Raw genomic sequence first — 13,745 nt, 5'->3', positions numbered from 1 at the left:
ATTTGTCACATTTAAAACATTCCAGAGCTAAAAACCTCGACAAGTCAAATCTAATACTCATTTTTTAAGGGATAAGGGATTTTGGGGTAGAAGAAACAAGAAACCTTTAGGGGGAAGGCAAGATAAATGTTACTGGATATTTTTCTAGTGACTCTTCCTACAGCTGCAGCGTTTTTAGGTCCCTTCTTTCCCACTGGAGATGACTCCCATGATAGCTGGGGTTGGTTTGTGTCTGACAAGGTGCAGGGAGGAATCTGAACTGCTGGATGCTGAAGTGTTCTGTCTCCAGGAGCTCTGAGAACAGGTGTCAGATCCTTCCAAAACGCAGGAAACCACGGTAAGGAGGCGGGTGAAGGAACTTACCTTGCCCTAGAAGATGCTTTTTCTTACTCAGATAATAGTAATTGTTCATTCTTCCAAGATCACAACTCCTTTGATGTGTTTTTAATTCCTGCTCCTGTGGGTTTGATTTCTGTTCACCTCAGCTGTTGGCTGGTGCTAATGACATTTTCATTAGGCTGCATCCAAAAGCCTTCACTCCCCCATCACCTTCAGGTTCCATCCCTCACTTTCACTGCTCCCCTCTCTTGATGTCAAGTTTAAACCTTCAAGGCCAGTCCCACACCTGGGAAGTTCCAGTTTTATCTGTTCCATTAACAAAGATTATAAAATTATTTAAATAATGCCTTTTATACTTACTAGTTACCTAGTGCAGACATGATTTAATTTACACTAAGTTTATACTTAGTGCATACACGTTGGAAACGTCTTTTTAAGGACATTGCTAAACTTCTAATAACTCAAGGACAGTATTTTTTCTCACTAGGTTATCCAGTATAAACTTAAACAATTGGAAAAATATGAAAAAGGAGTAAGCCTTCTTTTTATTTGTAACAAGATTTTCACCAGTTTTTCTCTACCAAATCTATGTCTAGTAGTAGAAAAGTGAACTTCCTCTATTTGACATCTTCATCGAAGTGCAGGATGATGGGGTCGTGGCCTGTTGATCTCACGAACTTCAGGAAGTCCTCGGGGCTTAATCCCATGGTCGCAGAATTTGTCATGGGGTGAAAATACACCTTTTCGTGGCCCCCTTCCAGCAGGGCAGCGTCCAGCACCAGCCTCACGTCCCCCTGGTCACAGAAGAGGGCGAGTGGCGTGGCACAGCCCTGGCCCACCTGGAGCTTTTCCAGCATGGAGTTCTCCTCAGCAAACCTGAGGTTCCCGCTGCCGAGGCCCAGTTTTTTAGCCAGGTCGTTTAAATTGACCTGCCTGTTGTGCAGGACAGTCACCAGCCAGAACCCTTTCTTCTTTTTGTCTTTAAGAAACAGGTTTTTACTGTGACCTCCTTTCATGTGCTGGACGTGGGGCATCATTTCTTCCACGGTGAACACCTGGAAAGCAGCACCGGTGTGGTGTGAGACTCTATATCCCGTTAGGCTCCCAGCTGAGTCCTGGCAGGTACCTGCTGTTAAACACTTAGAAAATACCAGATGTTCCATTTGGCCTAAAAGCTGTACCCTTTTATGAGGAAATCTGAACAGAACACGAATGAAATGTGACAGACTGCTGCTGGATAATTTCTGTGTTGTCATACAGCAATCAATATCTCACTTCAAGGCAGCTCTGAGAGTGCTGTTTGCAGCTCCGTTGCAGACACACGGCAATGACGTGGCACGTGTGCTTTCAGCTGGGAGCGAGGAAAAGTTTGGGAAGCAGCTTTTGGATACCGTAGGTGTCAGGGGAAGGAGGGGGGTGGGTTGTACCTCCTCAAACTGCTGAAGGAACTGGAGGGGAAAAGGGGAAATCTGGAGGCAAAAGCGCAGTCAGTGCGATCCCAAAACAAACCCCCAGACGTTCTGCCAGGCCCTGCGTTTGAAGTTCCCCATTGATAATTACCCTGAACAGCGCGCTCGGGGCCTCATCCCGCCCCGCTGCCGCCGGGTTCCCTGCCGGGTTCCCTGCCGTGTTCCCTGCCGAGTTCCCTGCCGGATTCCCTGCCGGGATTCCCGCCGGGTTCCCTGGGATGCCCGCGGTCTGTGCCGTACCTGGGGGTGCTCGGCCGTGACGGTGGCGATGCCCAGGTCCCGCAGCCGCCGCTCCAGCGCCTCCCGCAGCTCCGGCCCCGCCGCCATCGCCTCCCGCCGCCCCTTCCACCGCCCCTTCCGCCGCGGGAGCCCGCCCAGGAGCGGCGGCGAGCGCGGGGAACGGGCAAGTGCCATAAATCCGAGTTAATTTACCAAGGGACACCCCCAGGGGCTCAGCCTCCTGCCGCCCTCCCACCGTGCCAGGGGAACAAAGGTCTCCATCGCACCCGCACCTCCCCTCCCGCACAGCTCAAGGTATGTCAGGTCTCTTAAAACCACCTCCCGCTCAGAGATTACACGTTGCTCCGGCACACACCCGCTGTGAACTGTGTTTAATGTTGGTTTCAAGCCAGATCTTCCTCTCAGATTAAATAAACCTGTTCATTTTTATCTGCGTGTCCTTACCGTGATTTCAGGTTCTGGCTGGTTGCTTATATATTGTGCTGAAAACGTTGCTGCTAAGTAAGGAAGTTAAGAAAAATTCAAAGCTAAAAAAAAAAAAGAATCAAAGTAAGGTAAACTTTATGAGACACCTGAATTTTTTTTTAAATTTTTTAAAGGCATCCAGTAATAATGAGGAATTGCCACTGAGGGACAAAGCCAAGCGTTAACGGCCACAGAGTTAAGCGGAAAATATTTCTGCAGCCCAAACCAACGTCCCGACCTGTGACATCTATATTTGTTTTCAGTTTGCCCTCCAGAAAAACGGGCAATCTGTAATAAAGCTTTAAATGAAAACAGGATGACTCTGTGGTTAAGAGACATGTGGGTAGAATATGATCCCACGCTAATTCCCAGAGCCTGACAGCGGTGCACGGGAAGATTTCCAGGCAGCGTCCAGTGGAAGATCAACTCAAAAAGCAGATTTGCTGTGAACTCTGATGGCTGTTTCGCATGCTAAATTTTATCTTTCCAATAAAACGTTTTTCAGGTCAATCCCAGGCAGTCCCAGGATGTGTTGCCCTCAGCGTGGGACTGGCTGGCAGCTCCGTGCAGTCCCCGTGCAGGAATTGCTTTTAATGCCTTTGCACAACTTTTCATATTTAAGCTTTTTTTCTTTTTTTTCTTTTTTTTTTTTTTAGTGTGGTTTAGTTTGAGGTGATTTTTCCCATTGTACCCATGGAGAAACACTTGAGGGCCTTGTGCATTTCAAGGTGTCAGTACCTGGAGCATTTACCAGCAGGTGGTGCCTCAGAAATTCAAAATATTTTTTTTTTTTTGGACACTCAGCATCATAAATGAGCAAATACTTGAGGTACTGAGGGCAGCAAAACACATAGGTACTGCTCAGGAGGGTGTAAAACTACCTGTGTGAGCTACCACGGGTCCCACATTATGGGCAAAGTGTGTAAAATGCACAGCTCAAATGTACAGAAAGGAATTTATGGCCGTCACCCGCAATTTCCAGTGTCTGGACAGGGATTGCAGCGCTGTCCCAAGCAGACCCTTGGGATTATCCCCGGGTCTCACAACCATCATTAACCAGGGAACACTGAGGACTTTTCATTTATAGACCTTCCTCTTAGATTTTTCTTTTTCCCAGTCCATTAAGTGGCGTTATTTTAGAGAGACCAAATTAGACGGGGCCGATAAATCAGCCACGTTAAAAGCTTTAAACTGGAGGTTGGGCGGGGGGGGGACGACATTGCGAAGAAAATAAAACTGCTAGCTCCTGGCAGGAGAAAACCGAATTTTTTTATATAGTGTGCGTGCATATAGATATATTTATTTATATATATATATATGCTTTCTACTACTTATATATACGTTTAAAAACCAAATTCCGACACCCTGGCATAAGCGGAGAACATCCCTCTGCCGTGAGGGGAATTCCCGCCCCCTCTGAGGCGAGGCCCCGCCCCCGCCCGGGCGCGGCCGCGCTGCGCCTGCGCGGTGTCCCCGGGGCGCATGCGCGGAGAGCGGCGCGCCGGGCGTGAGGGGCAGCGCGGGCTGAGGGCGGCCGGGGCGTCCGCAATCCCTCCTCTGCCCTCAGCGCCTCCCCTCCCTCCCTCAGCCGCGCTGTCAGGGCCGGGGTGGGCGAGCCGGGGGCTCGGAGAAGGGCGCTGCCACCGCGGGGAGGGCGGGCCGGCCGCGGCCGACAGGTATTGATTAGCCAGGACGGTGGGCAGGAGGGCGGCGGGTGCTCCCGCCGCGGGGACCCCCGAGAGCCGGGAGGGGGTTTCCACGGGCAGAGCCTCGCGGGGGAGTCTCGCCGCTGTGGGCTGGTCCGGTGTGGCCTTGACCTTGTGTTGATTGTGTGTGTGTAGGCAGCGTCTTGTGGCAGGTCCGGGATTCCTCGGGTTTACACGTTCAGCCCCTTTAAGGCAACAAAAAAACCCCCAAAGTAGCTGGTTTTGGTTGGTTAGTTTGTCGTCGGGTCACTTCCCGCAGGTGTCCGGGTGCAAGGGAGGTTTTAAAGGGCTTGCAGCCTTCCTGGGAGGAGCCCAGAGCGTTCCCTGCCTTTGGAGCTGCGGGAAGGTGGTACCGGGACACCTGGGAGAGCACCCTGGGCACAGCAGAATCGTGGAATGGGTTGGGTGAGAAGGGACCTTAAACCCATCCAGTGCCACCCCCTGCCATGGGCAGGGACACCTTCCACTAGCCCAGGTTGCTCCAAGCCCTGTCCAGCCTGGCCTTGGACACTCCCAGGGATCCAGGGGCAGCCACAGCTTCTCTGGGAACATGTGCCAGCGCAGAACTGGCAGCTCTGAGCAACAGGAGAAGTTCAAAGGAGGACATTGTTATATGAGATAATTAGCAAAATGGCTCAAACCAGAGTTAAGATGGTTAAAACAAGATGTGGGATGATCTGGCAGAAGCATCCTGGGAAGCCTGGTTGCTGAGCCAAGGTTTATCCTCAAAGGATATCTCTGTCCACACGGCAGCACTGGTGTTATTGCAGTGCTGTGGTCTTTGGGTGGTGCTTTTTTCTTCAAATGCTCAAGTAAAGAGCATTTTGCAGGTGTGTTTCATGGGCTCAGAGAGGTAGCTCACACCTGGGTGATTCTGTCAGTGTAGCACAAGTAGTGCAAACGTCCCTTTCCTTCTAGCAGATGTCAAAGAACCCAAAATAGGGGGTTTAGTCGTTTATATCAAAGTTCAGTGGAAGAGAGTAGTTTATAGTAGCTTATATCAAAGAAAGATCTGTAAGCTCTTAGTAGATCAGAGTCTGCAGTGGGGTAGTGGAGAAAAAAAACTGGAACAGTTGCTAAATAGTTCACTCTTTTAAGTGTTAAAAAGCCTGTTTGGAACCGTAACATTCGTGCCTTGCGTTCCTGTCCGTTTTGTCCCGAGGAAGAACACGTTTCAGCTCCTGGTCTCAGTGTGCCCTTTGTGTTTGCAGTGAGGAGATGAACCGAGGGCTGGTGCTGAGGTTGGAGAGCCTGGTGCAGCTCCGTGGTGCCTGCAGGCAGCTCCGGGCCCTGTCCTACAGGAAGGTTTGGGGGGCACAATGGAAGCCTGTGCAGGTCTCTGCACACCCCCTGTGCTCCGTCCTGCTGCGCCCACAGCTCTGCCAAAAACACAGAATAATCAGTGCTGCCTTAGCCCAGCGCAGACATCTGGCCATGAAGGAGGTAACTTCCAAAGCCCAGTAATCCCTGGGTCTGTGTGAAAAGTGCAGGAGCTCACCCTGAACTTTTAAATTAAAACTAAAGAGCTTTATCTGTGAACATAGAGAATTTGTTATAAATTTATCAGACAAAACGTGCTTAATATGTGACTTTATTGTGATTCCCTCTCAAATAGTGACTTAGACCGGTAGCATTGTGAATTTTGCAGAGGCAGGAAGAAGTTATTAAAACCCAAAAGTGAAAGTTATTTTGTTGACTTTTTTTTACCCTTAATCTGAAAAATAAAAAATGAAAAAAGATTGTGCTGCGTGCTACACGTTTTAAATGTCCATTGTGATGTGTAAGTCGGTTTATTTATTTAAATTCATTAGTGTTCTAGTAAAAAAGATGTGTTCAGCTCCTATGGCTTGAGACCACTGTCTTTTTAATGTTGTTTTTGTCATTCCCTAGTTTATGCCAGCTCTGTGTTCCTATGTGCGTGTCTAATTCCATGTAGGAGACAAAAAAGAAGAAAAAGAAGTTCCCCCTGACGAGAGGAGAAGTGGAGATAAGGCAGAAGATGACTGTTGAGGAACTGGCACGAGCCATGGGCAGAGACATAGGTGAGAGGCTGCTCTGGGGTTTAGAACAGCAGGACCACGAGTGGGAGAGGCAGAGGTGTCTTCAGTGGTGTTAATTAGCGGTTGTTAATCCCTCCCTTGGCCAGGGAGGTTGTCCCATCCCAAAGGAGCTGTTGGTACACACAAAAAAAGTTGGGCTGTCCAAATCACCGGGCCAGCCATTGAAATGGGAAGGAGCCAGGGCTGCCTCCTGTCTCCAGGAGAAAGGATCCAGGGGGGCTGCTCCTCGTGCCTGGGGCTCCCAGGGGCTAAATTACTCGGGAAGGAAAACACTGCACCCTGGTTTGTCAGAGCTGAACCCCTGGGAGTTAAAAACTCATGACTGGAGAGCTTCAGCCCGGAATCCAGCCCTGGGAGTAGGGATCTGGGATCCGGGAGCGTTTGTGTTTCATTGAAACAGTGGTTTAATTAGCTGAGAGTGGGCAAGGCTTGTCTGGAATCACTTCCCTCTTTAAGTGACTGCCCAGACAACTGGGTCACAGGAGCAGGTTTGTTCATTCCTGGCTGTATGGTGGCTCTGCTCAACCAGCTCTGAATATTTTAGGGGGGTTATTGGCATGCTTTGCCTCTTGACATTTGAAATCTGCAGCTGTATAATACCAGTCTCCAGTCTCTTCCTGTCCAGCTGGGGACTTTTTTTGGCAAATTTCCCTCTCAGCAATGAGGAGAGAAGCAGAAAAGTCTGTCATGTCTTGCTGTACCTTTCTGACAGTCCCTAGGTCAGCATGTAACAATTTCTTACTGCTGCAGTGGGTTCTGTGCTTCTGCTACCAAAGAAAGCAGCAAATGATCTGAATTATCAGATTTCCTTCCTCCTTGAGTCACTCCTTTGCTGTTTGGTTTAGATGAGTTTCCATTGCTTTCTTTTTGGAGGGGTTCAATGGAAAAGTAAGGTGTGAAAATCCAGGGGGAAAAATAAGATGATAGTATTTGATAAGGCACTCAGGTTCTGTAAATCCTTCTGCATCAAGTTCTTCTCTGCAAGTATGTGGTGTAGCAGCAACTTTTAGATAAATCTAACTACAGGAAAAGTGCTTTGTGAATGAAACTTAACAGCACAATATAAACCACTAATGACAAAATCTTACACTGTATGAACTGGGTTTGTTTTTTTTGTCCCACATGTTTTTGTGGGTGCCATTGTTAAATGCCTTTGTCTTTCCCACAGACCATATTTATGAAGCACTGCTGTACACAGACGTTGACCTCGATTCACTGGAGCCAGATTCCATCTTGTATGAAGACCACATCAAGATGATTGTTCAGAAATCAGGAATGAAGTACAAATCAGCAAAACTGAAAGAGGAGAAGGAAAGAAAAAACACAGATGCTGTGAAAAGGCAAGTTGGGAACTGTTTTCTTTTTGGCTCTTTATCTTCTGTTTCTTCCTGCAGGTGTTTGTCATGTCCTGTCTTTCTTTGTTTCGATGCTGTGTTGATAATACCTGATACAGTCACAATATGATCATATTTAAAAGGTGAAGTTTACTATTTTGATTTAGTTAGCCATAAAACTGCTACTTGCATTTGGCTTGGTTTCAGGTGGGGTTTTTCTATGCCACACTCTGAAGAAAAGCCAGTTCTTTGCTACCCTGGATTGCTGCATTAATTCAGGGTATTAATTCAGTCGCACTGAGCACGAGGGGGGCTGGCTGTGGTGCACCCGGGATTTGGGAGGAGGGGGAATCACAAAACTCACAGTGGCTCTTCTTTAGCCACGTGGGCATAGCCTGTCACTCAGAATTGTTCTGGCATTTGTGCTGTCCTTGCAGGCCCCCTGCAGACCCAGCAGTACTGACCCCACGGCCCCCCGTTGTCACCATCCTGGGACACGTCGATCACGGGAAGACGACGTTACTGGACAGCCTGCGGAAAACCCAGGTGGCCTCCATGGAAGCAGGAGGCATCACACAACACATCGGGGCTTTCCTTGGTGAGACCCACCACGCACATGGTCATGCTTAACACAGTTTGCTTTGGTTGACTTGCAGCCAATTCACTGGGGGAAAATGTTGCCACAAAACCAATTTATATGTAAGCGGCGAAGAAGGAAACTGTAACGTGATATATCTGTTGCTGATAACTGTCAGAATTACTTAGGTGGAACTTGGAAGTTAATTGTCTGCACAGTTAAATTAGACTATTTTTGGATTAAGGAGGATCCCAGGATGCTTTTTCACTCCTGAGGATTTAGCAGCACCTCCCACCTCCGTGCCAAGTTATCTGTCTGCCTAAAACTTGTCATTGGTATTAAAGAATTTCTCAAAGGAGCGATGCTTGATTGCATCGAATAAACCCGGGTGAAGCGCTGATTTTCAGCTGTTCCGTGTCCCTTTGTTCACAGTGCACATGCCTTCTGGGGAAAAGATAACCTTCCTGGACACTCCTGGGCACGCAGCCTTTTCAGCCATGCGGGCACGGGGCACCAACGTCACCGACATCGTCATCCTGGTGGTCGCGGCAGAGGACGGCGTGATGGAGCAAACCGTGGAGTCCATCCAGCACGCCAAAAATGCAGGAGGTACCTCCTCAGAGTCCACCCTGCAGGGATTTGTTCTAGCTGGCCATTACCTTTTCTAGCAGCTCTGGTGGTCACACCGAGTTTTGGTTAGGCTCGTGCTGAGTTTGCTCCTCCTCTTTTTAGTTCCTCTTATCCTCGCCATCAATAAATGCGACAAACCCGAAGCCGATCCCGAAAGAGTAAAGAAGGAGTTGCTGGCTCATGATGTGGTCTGTGAGGAGTTTGGGGGTGATGTTCAAGCTGTGAATATTTCTGCGCTCAAGGTAAGGTTGTGGTGGAAAAAAAGGGTGGTGTTTGTGGGTGTCTGATGTGTGCAGAGAGATGCACTTTTATTTAGCAGCTGCAAAATACGTTATTTCTCTTCATGGCAAGGTGTCAAACACCAGGAGCTCGGTGCTGCTGGCTCTCACCAGAATTATTTGAAACACTCTGAAATGTATTCTGAGGCTCAGGCTTTTAGGGAGCAATAATATCTTGTTTTTATTCTGTAAGTTCAGTGGATATTTTTCAGGTTAATCCTAGTTGCTGTTTGCTCGTTGTATGAAATCAGTGCAAAAACAAGGTTGGTGATAGTGCTCTGCATGAAGGGAAAAATTCAAACCAGGGTACATAAAGATTTTCCTAACACAGGCCTAATCACAGGAGCACACTTTCACAGTGGTCTTACAAGATGTAATTAGAAAAAAGGGGGTGGAGGGAAAAACCCAGCCCAGCAGTTTTGCCTCTTTGATGTCCTGAGGTCTTGACTGGGTGGTAAATGTCATCGAGTTTTCAGTGGGGGCACCAAGATTTCAACTTCTGATCTCACTTTAATGCTTTGTATTTTTGTGTATTTTTGTGTGTGTGTGGTTTCATGCAGGGTGAAAACCTGATGGTTCTGGCAGAAGCCACTGTTGCCCTGGCAGAGATGCTGGAGCTGAAGGCAGATGCCACAGGGCTGGTCGAGGGCACCGTCATCGAGTCTCGCAAAGACAGAGGCAAAGGGTGAGTTGTCTGCACCTCCAGAGCTTCAGAGGAGCAATTTGTGACAACACAGGGACACTGCTCAGGGGATTTGGACCTCCCTAAACAAAGCTGTCACAGTTTCTTTGCAATGTTCCTAATTAAAGCCTTGAAATGTTATTCTGCAGCGCGAGGGCCAGAAAAAGAAGTTTTAAACTGATGGGGGAAAATACATCCTATCACTGAGATGAAGTCCTGTGAGCACAGGACTTAGTTTAAAATGCCAGAACAGATGTATTTTTTAAATGCCATTAAAACAGTAGGAATGGTGAAGTTAACAGTCATAATGTATACACAGTTTGTGGCAAACTGTGTGTGATGTGACGTTCTGCTCTTAAAAGTCTTAGTCCTTTTGCAGGTTCTGTGTGAACAAGGCGTGTTCTACCCTCTTTAAAAACTAATTGAATTCCAGAAAGTTGTTGGGATTTGTTGTTTGGGGTTTTTTTTGGGGGAGGTTCACATAGTGGGTAAAATCAGTCCGTTGCTGGGTTCACAAATGCCTAATTTTGGACTGCTCTGCAGAAATGCAGAGTACAGTGCAGGTTTTGGGGGTTTTGTGAGTCACTTTAAAATTTTATTAGCAGGAGCATTCTGCCCGTGGTGGGTCACAGGCCCGTCCTGGCTTGTGTTTTGCCTGCATGGAGAGGGGGAGAAGTGTCACTTCTCTTCTGTTTGTCATTTCTCTCCTCTGCTCTCCACCAGTCCCCTCACCACAGCCATCATGCAGAGAGGAACTCTGAGGAGGGGCTGTGTTCTGGTTGCAGGCAAGACCTGGGCCAAGGTGCGGTTCATGTTTGACGAGAACGGCAAGGCCGTGGATGCAGCCCCCCCGGGCATCCCCGTGGAAATCATGGGCTGGAAGGACGTCCCCTCGGCAGGGGATGAAATCCTGGAAGTGGAATCCGAGGTACGGAAAGAACTGTTTTCATGGGAAACTCACACTGCAGGGAAGGAGCTGAGTAGCAGAATAAGTGAGGGCTTTCATTCTGAATAACCTGGAGGATCCCGTGAAAGATGAGGATGGGGATTAAGGGGCCTGAGCTCTGTAAGAGGAATGAGGGTTTGCGTATTGCCTTTTAGTTTTCCACCTTTCCCCTGCTGGACTGTCCTCATCTCCACAGCGTTTCAATTTTAGAGTGAGAGAACTAGTTTCTGACAGAAGAATATGCATAAAATACAGCTTGAAATGGGTGTTGGGAGAGCTGGATAAACACCATGTGGAAGAATGAAGGATAACTCTCTTCTGCAATGCAGAGTTACCATAAAAACATGTTGTAGCTCAGGGAGGAAGCTCTTGTGCTCATTCTCTGCCATCTGTGCAGCAAAATCTGTGATTAAGTGTGGGGGAAAATGAGTGAGCCTGTAGAGAAGATGCCAGAGGATGAAACTGCATTATTGTAGAGTTTCCTGATGCAATGTTTTAAAGGTAACGTTTCTGTCTCCCTGCCCAGCAAAGGGCACACGAAGTGATAGACTGGAGGACCTACGTTGAACAGCAGGAGAAGCTGAAAAAGGACGTGGAGGTTATCGAAGCCAAGCAGAAGGAGCACAGGCTGGAGTACAAGCAGCAGCAGCAGAAGCTGGCCCATCTGACCTGGAGGCAGAGGAAGGCTGCACTGTACAAGGCCAACAGGCACCTGCTGTTCCAGAGGCCCAAGGACAGGAGGGAGGTGGCCGAGGACACGCTGTCGGTCATCGTGAAAGGTGCTGTCCCTTCACCGCGCCCCGGGGTCTGTGCTCTCACACACAGCTCTGAGCTGTGGACACCATTTCTGTGCCCTGAAGTTTGGTCAGCTCAAAACCGATCAGAGAACTTCTTTCAGTAAGGGCAGGGGCATCAGGAAACATCCAGTGGACAGAAGGATGCACTTCCAGCAGGGCCAGAGCCACAGGAAACTTAGAAGCCCAACCCTCTTACTCAGGAACTCAGGAGTAAACCCCATACATGTAAACCCCTATGCAAATATATACGTGCATATATAAACCTCTGTATATCTAAATTATAACACCCACCCCCCCAAACTATAATCATTTTGCATCAGCAAAATGGAGAACAGTTTGTGTATTCAAGTGGGACAGGAGGACCTTGGTTTGACCTCACATTTGGTAATACACAGGCAGTGACATCAGGAGCTGAAAAGCAATGCAAACTTGACCCGAAAAATGACAGATGTGGAGCCTCTGGTCCTGTTGTATTTATCCAGTTAAATTTTGGAATGAACAGACTTGTTAGATGGATTTTAACATATTGCTGAAAATGTAGTAAGAGTGATAGATGTGAAAAGACTTTCTGCTGCACAGCGTGGGGTTGTCATGTGCTTAGTTATAATTCCACGTTCCTTTATATCCAAAGTCAGCAGTGCTTCCATTTACCCCTGCAGGTGATGTGGATGGATCTGTTGAAGCTATTCTGAACATTCTGGACAGCTATGACTGTGAGGATGAGTGTAAACTGGACATTGTCCACTTTGGAATGGGAGACATCAGTGAAAACGATCTGGGCCTCGCTGAAGCCTTTAATGGTGTGTTTAAAAATCAGTTTGCAATTTTGAAATTATTCAAAAATGCTGTAAAATTAGTCAAATTCCTTAAAAGGGAAGCAGGAGCAAAATGCTTTCCTTGGTTCGCTGACCACCTAATTCTACCCCGTGCTGCATGGTTTCACTTTGAACTGTTTAAAGTGTGATCTCTCGTAGTCATCACTTGACAAGTGTTTCCTTTATCAGGTGTTATATATGGATTCAGTGTGAAAGCCAATGACAGTATTAAAAAGCTGGCTGATAAAAAGGGAATAAAAATTAAACTTCACAACATCATCTACAAACTTATAGACGACCTAAAAGAGGAGCTCAACAGCAGGCTGCCCCCAGCTGTGGTGGAGACTACAATAGGTGAGTTGGCATTGACTGACATATTTTTGCCTCACAATGTGGCCTCAAGTTTATTCTCCAGTTCCTGTTGTATCAAATATTCATTTTCTACTCCTCTGTAACTGCTTTTCTGTTGCTGTAAAGCTTGGCAGGTGGAAAAATGCAGCCTGCTTATACCTCGTGCCAGTGTGTTAATCCCATGCACAACTTTTTCCTTTTAGGGGAAGCTTCTGTTCTCGACACCTTCTCTGTAACAGTAGGGAAAAACAAGATTCCAGTGGCTGGATGCAGAGTACACAAGGGGCTGCTGGACAGGAAAATGAAGTTCAAGTTAATCCGCAGCGGGGATGTTATTTGGAAAGGTGAGTGGAATTGCCACCAATTCTGCACCAAACCACTTCTGTGCTCTGCTGTTGGTGGGATCCCTTTATGATGCACTTTTCTCTTTGTAGGATCTTTGTCATCACTGAAGCATCATAAAGATGATGCCCAGGTAATAAAAGCGGGAATGGACTGTGGATTGAGTTTGGACAGGAATTTGGAATTCAACGTTGGGGATGATATTATTTGTTATGAAGAAACAGAAGTTCAACAGACAACTTCCTGGGACCCGGGATTTTAAAGGACCTTTGAATACATGAACACTAAGAGATGTGTATTATACTCCTGGCTGGCCTTTAACTGGTAACATTAAATGAACTTCCAGAGATGCACAGGAGCTGCTTTATACCTGTTCATCAGAGCATTTCAGGTATATTTTATATCTGAAATTCTCTGCCTTTCTATCATGTCAAGCAACCACCTTATGTCACTGGAACATGGGACAAACTACAAGAGTGACTACAAGCACTTCAGGTGTGTAAAGCCATCATGGTATAAATATTTCTGATGACTGTCTTTGGCTCCAAAATGGCTGAGCCATCTTCTTTCCCCTCTCTCGGTGGTGCTGTACAGTATTTCAGCTCCCCCTTTCTTTAGCACTTACCCACTTGTAGACATGACTCTGGACCTCCTGAGCTCCTCTTTTTCCAGATCAGAACTACTGTCCTGCCTCATGTTAAGAGACCACTTCTA

The 13,745-nt window shown here is 47.4% G+C and overlaps 2 protein-coding genes across 3 annotated transcripts; one reads left to right on the top strand and one right to left on the bottom strand.

Moving 5' to 3' along the window:
• Positions 1-859: 859 nt before the first annotated feature.
• LOC116785011 (prolyl-tRNA synthetase associated domain-containing protein 1-like) lies at positions 860-2,154 on the bottom strand. Its single transcript, XM_032684157.1, has 2 exons — positions 2,049-2,154; positions 860-1,394 (listed from the first exon to the last, which is right to left on the bottom strand). Exons 1-2 carry the CDS (start codon positions 2,133-2,135, stop codon positions 957-959), a joined length of 525 nt encoding a protein of 174 aa, XP_032540048.1. The 5' UTR covers positions 2,136-2,154; the 3' UTR covers positions 860-956.
• Positions 2,155-3,208: 1,054 nt separating this feature from the next.
• Positions 3,209-13,384, top strand: MTIF2 (mitochondrial translational initiation factor 2). Of its 2 annotated transcripts, none has more exons than XM_032684133.1 (14): positions 3,209-3,360; positions 5,428-5,662; positions 6,156-6,261; positions 7,448-7,619; positions 8,051-8,211; positions 8,623-8,799; positions 8,923-9,062; positions 9,659-9,783; positions 10,504-10,708; positions 11,253-11,505; positions 12,183-12,323; positions 12,528-12,692; positions 12,893-13,033; positions 13,124-13,384. In XM_032684133.1, exons 2-14 carry the CDS (start codon positions 5,438-5,440, stop codon positions 13,291-13,293), a joined length of 2,181 nt encoding a protein of 726 aa, XP_032540024.1. In that variant the 5' UTR covers positions 3,209-3,360; positions 5,428-5,437; the 3' UTR covers positions 13,294-13,384. The 2 variants fall into 2 exon arrangements, with proteins under 2 accessions (XP_032540024.1, XP_032540025.1); XM_032684134.1 differs by lacking the exon at positions 3,209-3,360 and adding an exon at positions 4,073-4,189 and having other exon boundaries at positions 5,431-5,662.
• The last annotated feature ends 361 nt before the right edge of the window (positions 13,385-13,745 follow it).

This window comes from Chiroxiphia lanceolata, chromosome 3, assembly GCF_009829145.1.
Source record: "Chiroxiphia lanceolata isolate bChiLan1 chromosome 3, bChiLan1.pri, whole genome shotgun sequence".
Taxonomy (NCBI): Eukaryota; Metazoa; Chordata; class Aves; order Passeriformes; family Pipridae; genus Chiroxiphia; species Chiroxiphia lanceolata.
The sequence above is the reverse complement of the archived record's forward strand: the minus strand, read 5'-3'. Positions and strand labels throughout refer to the sequence as shown.

Coding starts and splice junctions, on each gene's coding strand:
- MTIF2 (XM_032684133.1), top strand. CDS start 5,438: ATGAACCGAGGGCTGGTGCTGAGGTTGGAGAGCCTGGTGCAGCTCCGT. Junction 7,620..8,050: donor AACACAGATGCTGTGAAAAG/GCAAGTTGGGAA, acceptor CTGTCCTTGCAG/GCCCCCTGCAGACCCAGCAG. Junction 9,784..10,503: donor CGCAAAGACAGAGGCAAAGG/GTGAGTTGTCTG, acceptor GCTCTCCACCAG/TCCCCTCACCACAGCCATCA.
- LOC116785011 (XM_032684157.1), bottom strand. CDS start 2,135: ATGGCGGCGGGGCCGGAGCTGCGGGAGGCGCTGGAGCGGCGGCTGCGG. Junction 1,395..2,048: donor TCACGGCCGAGCACCCCCAG/GTACGGCACAGA, acceptor GCTGCTTTCCAG/GTGTTCACCGTGGAAGAAAT.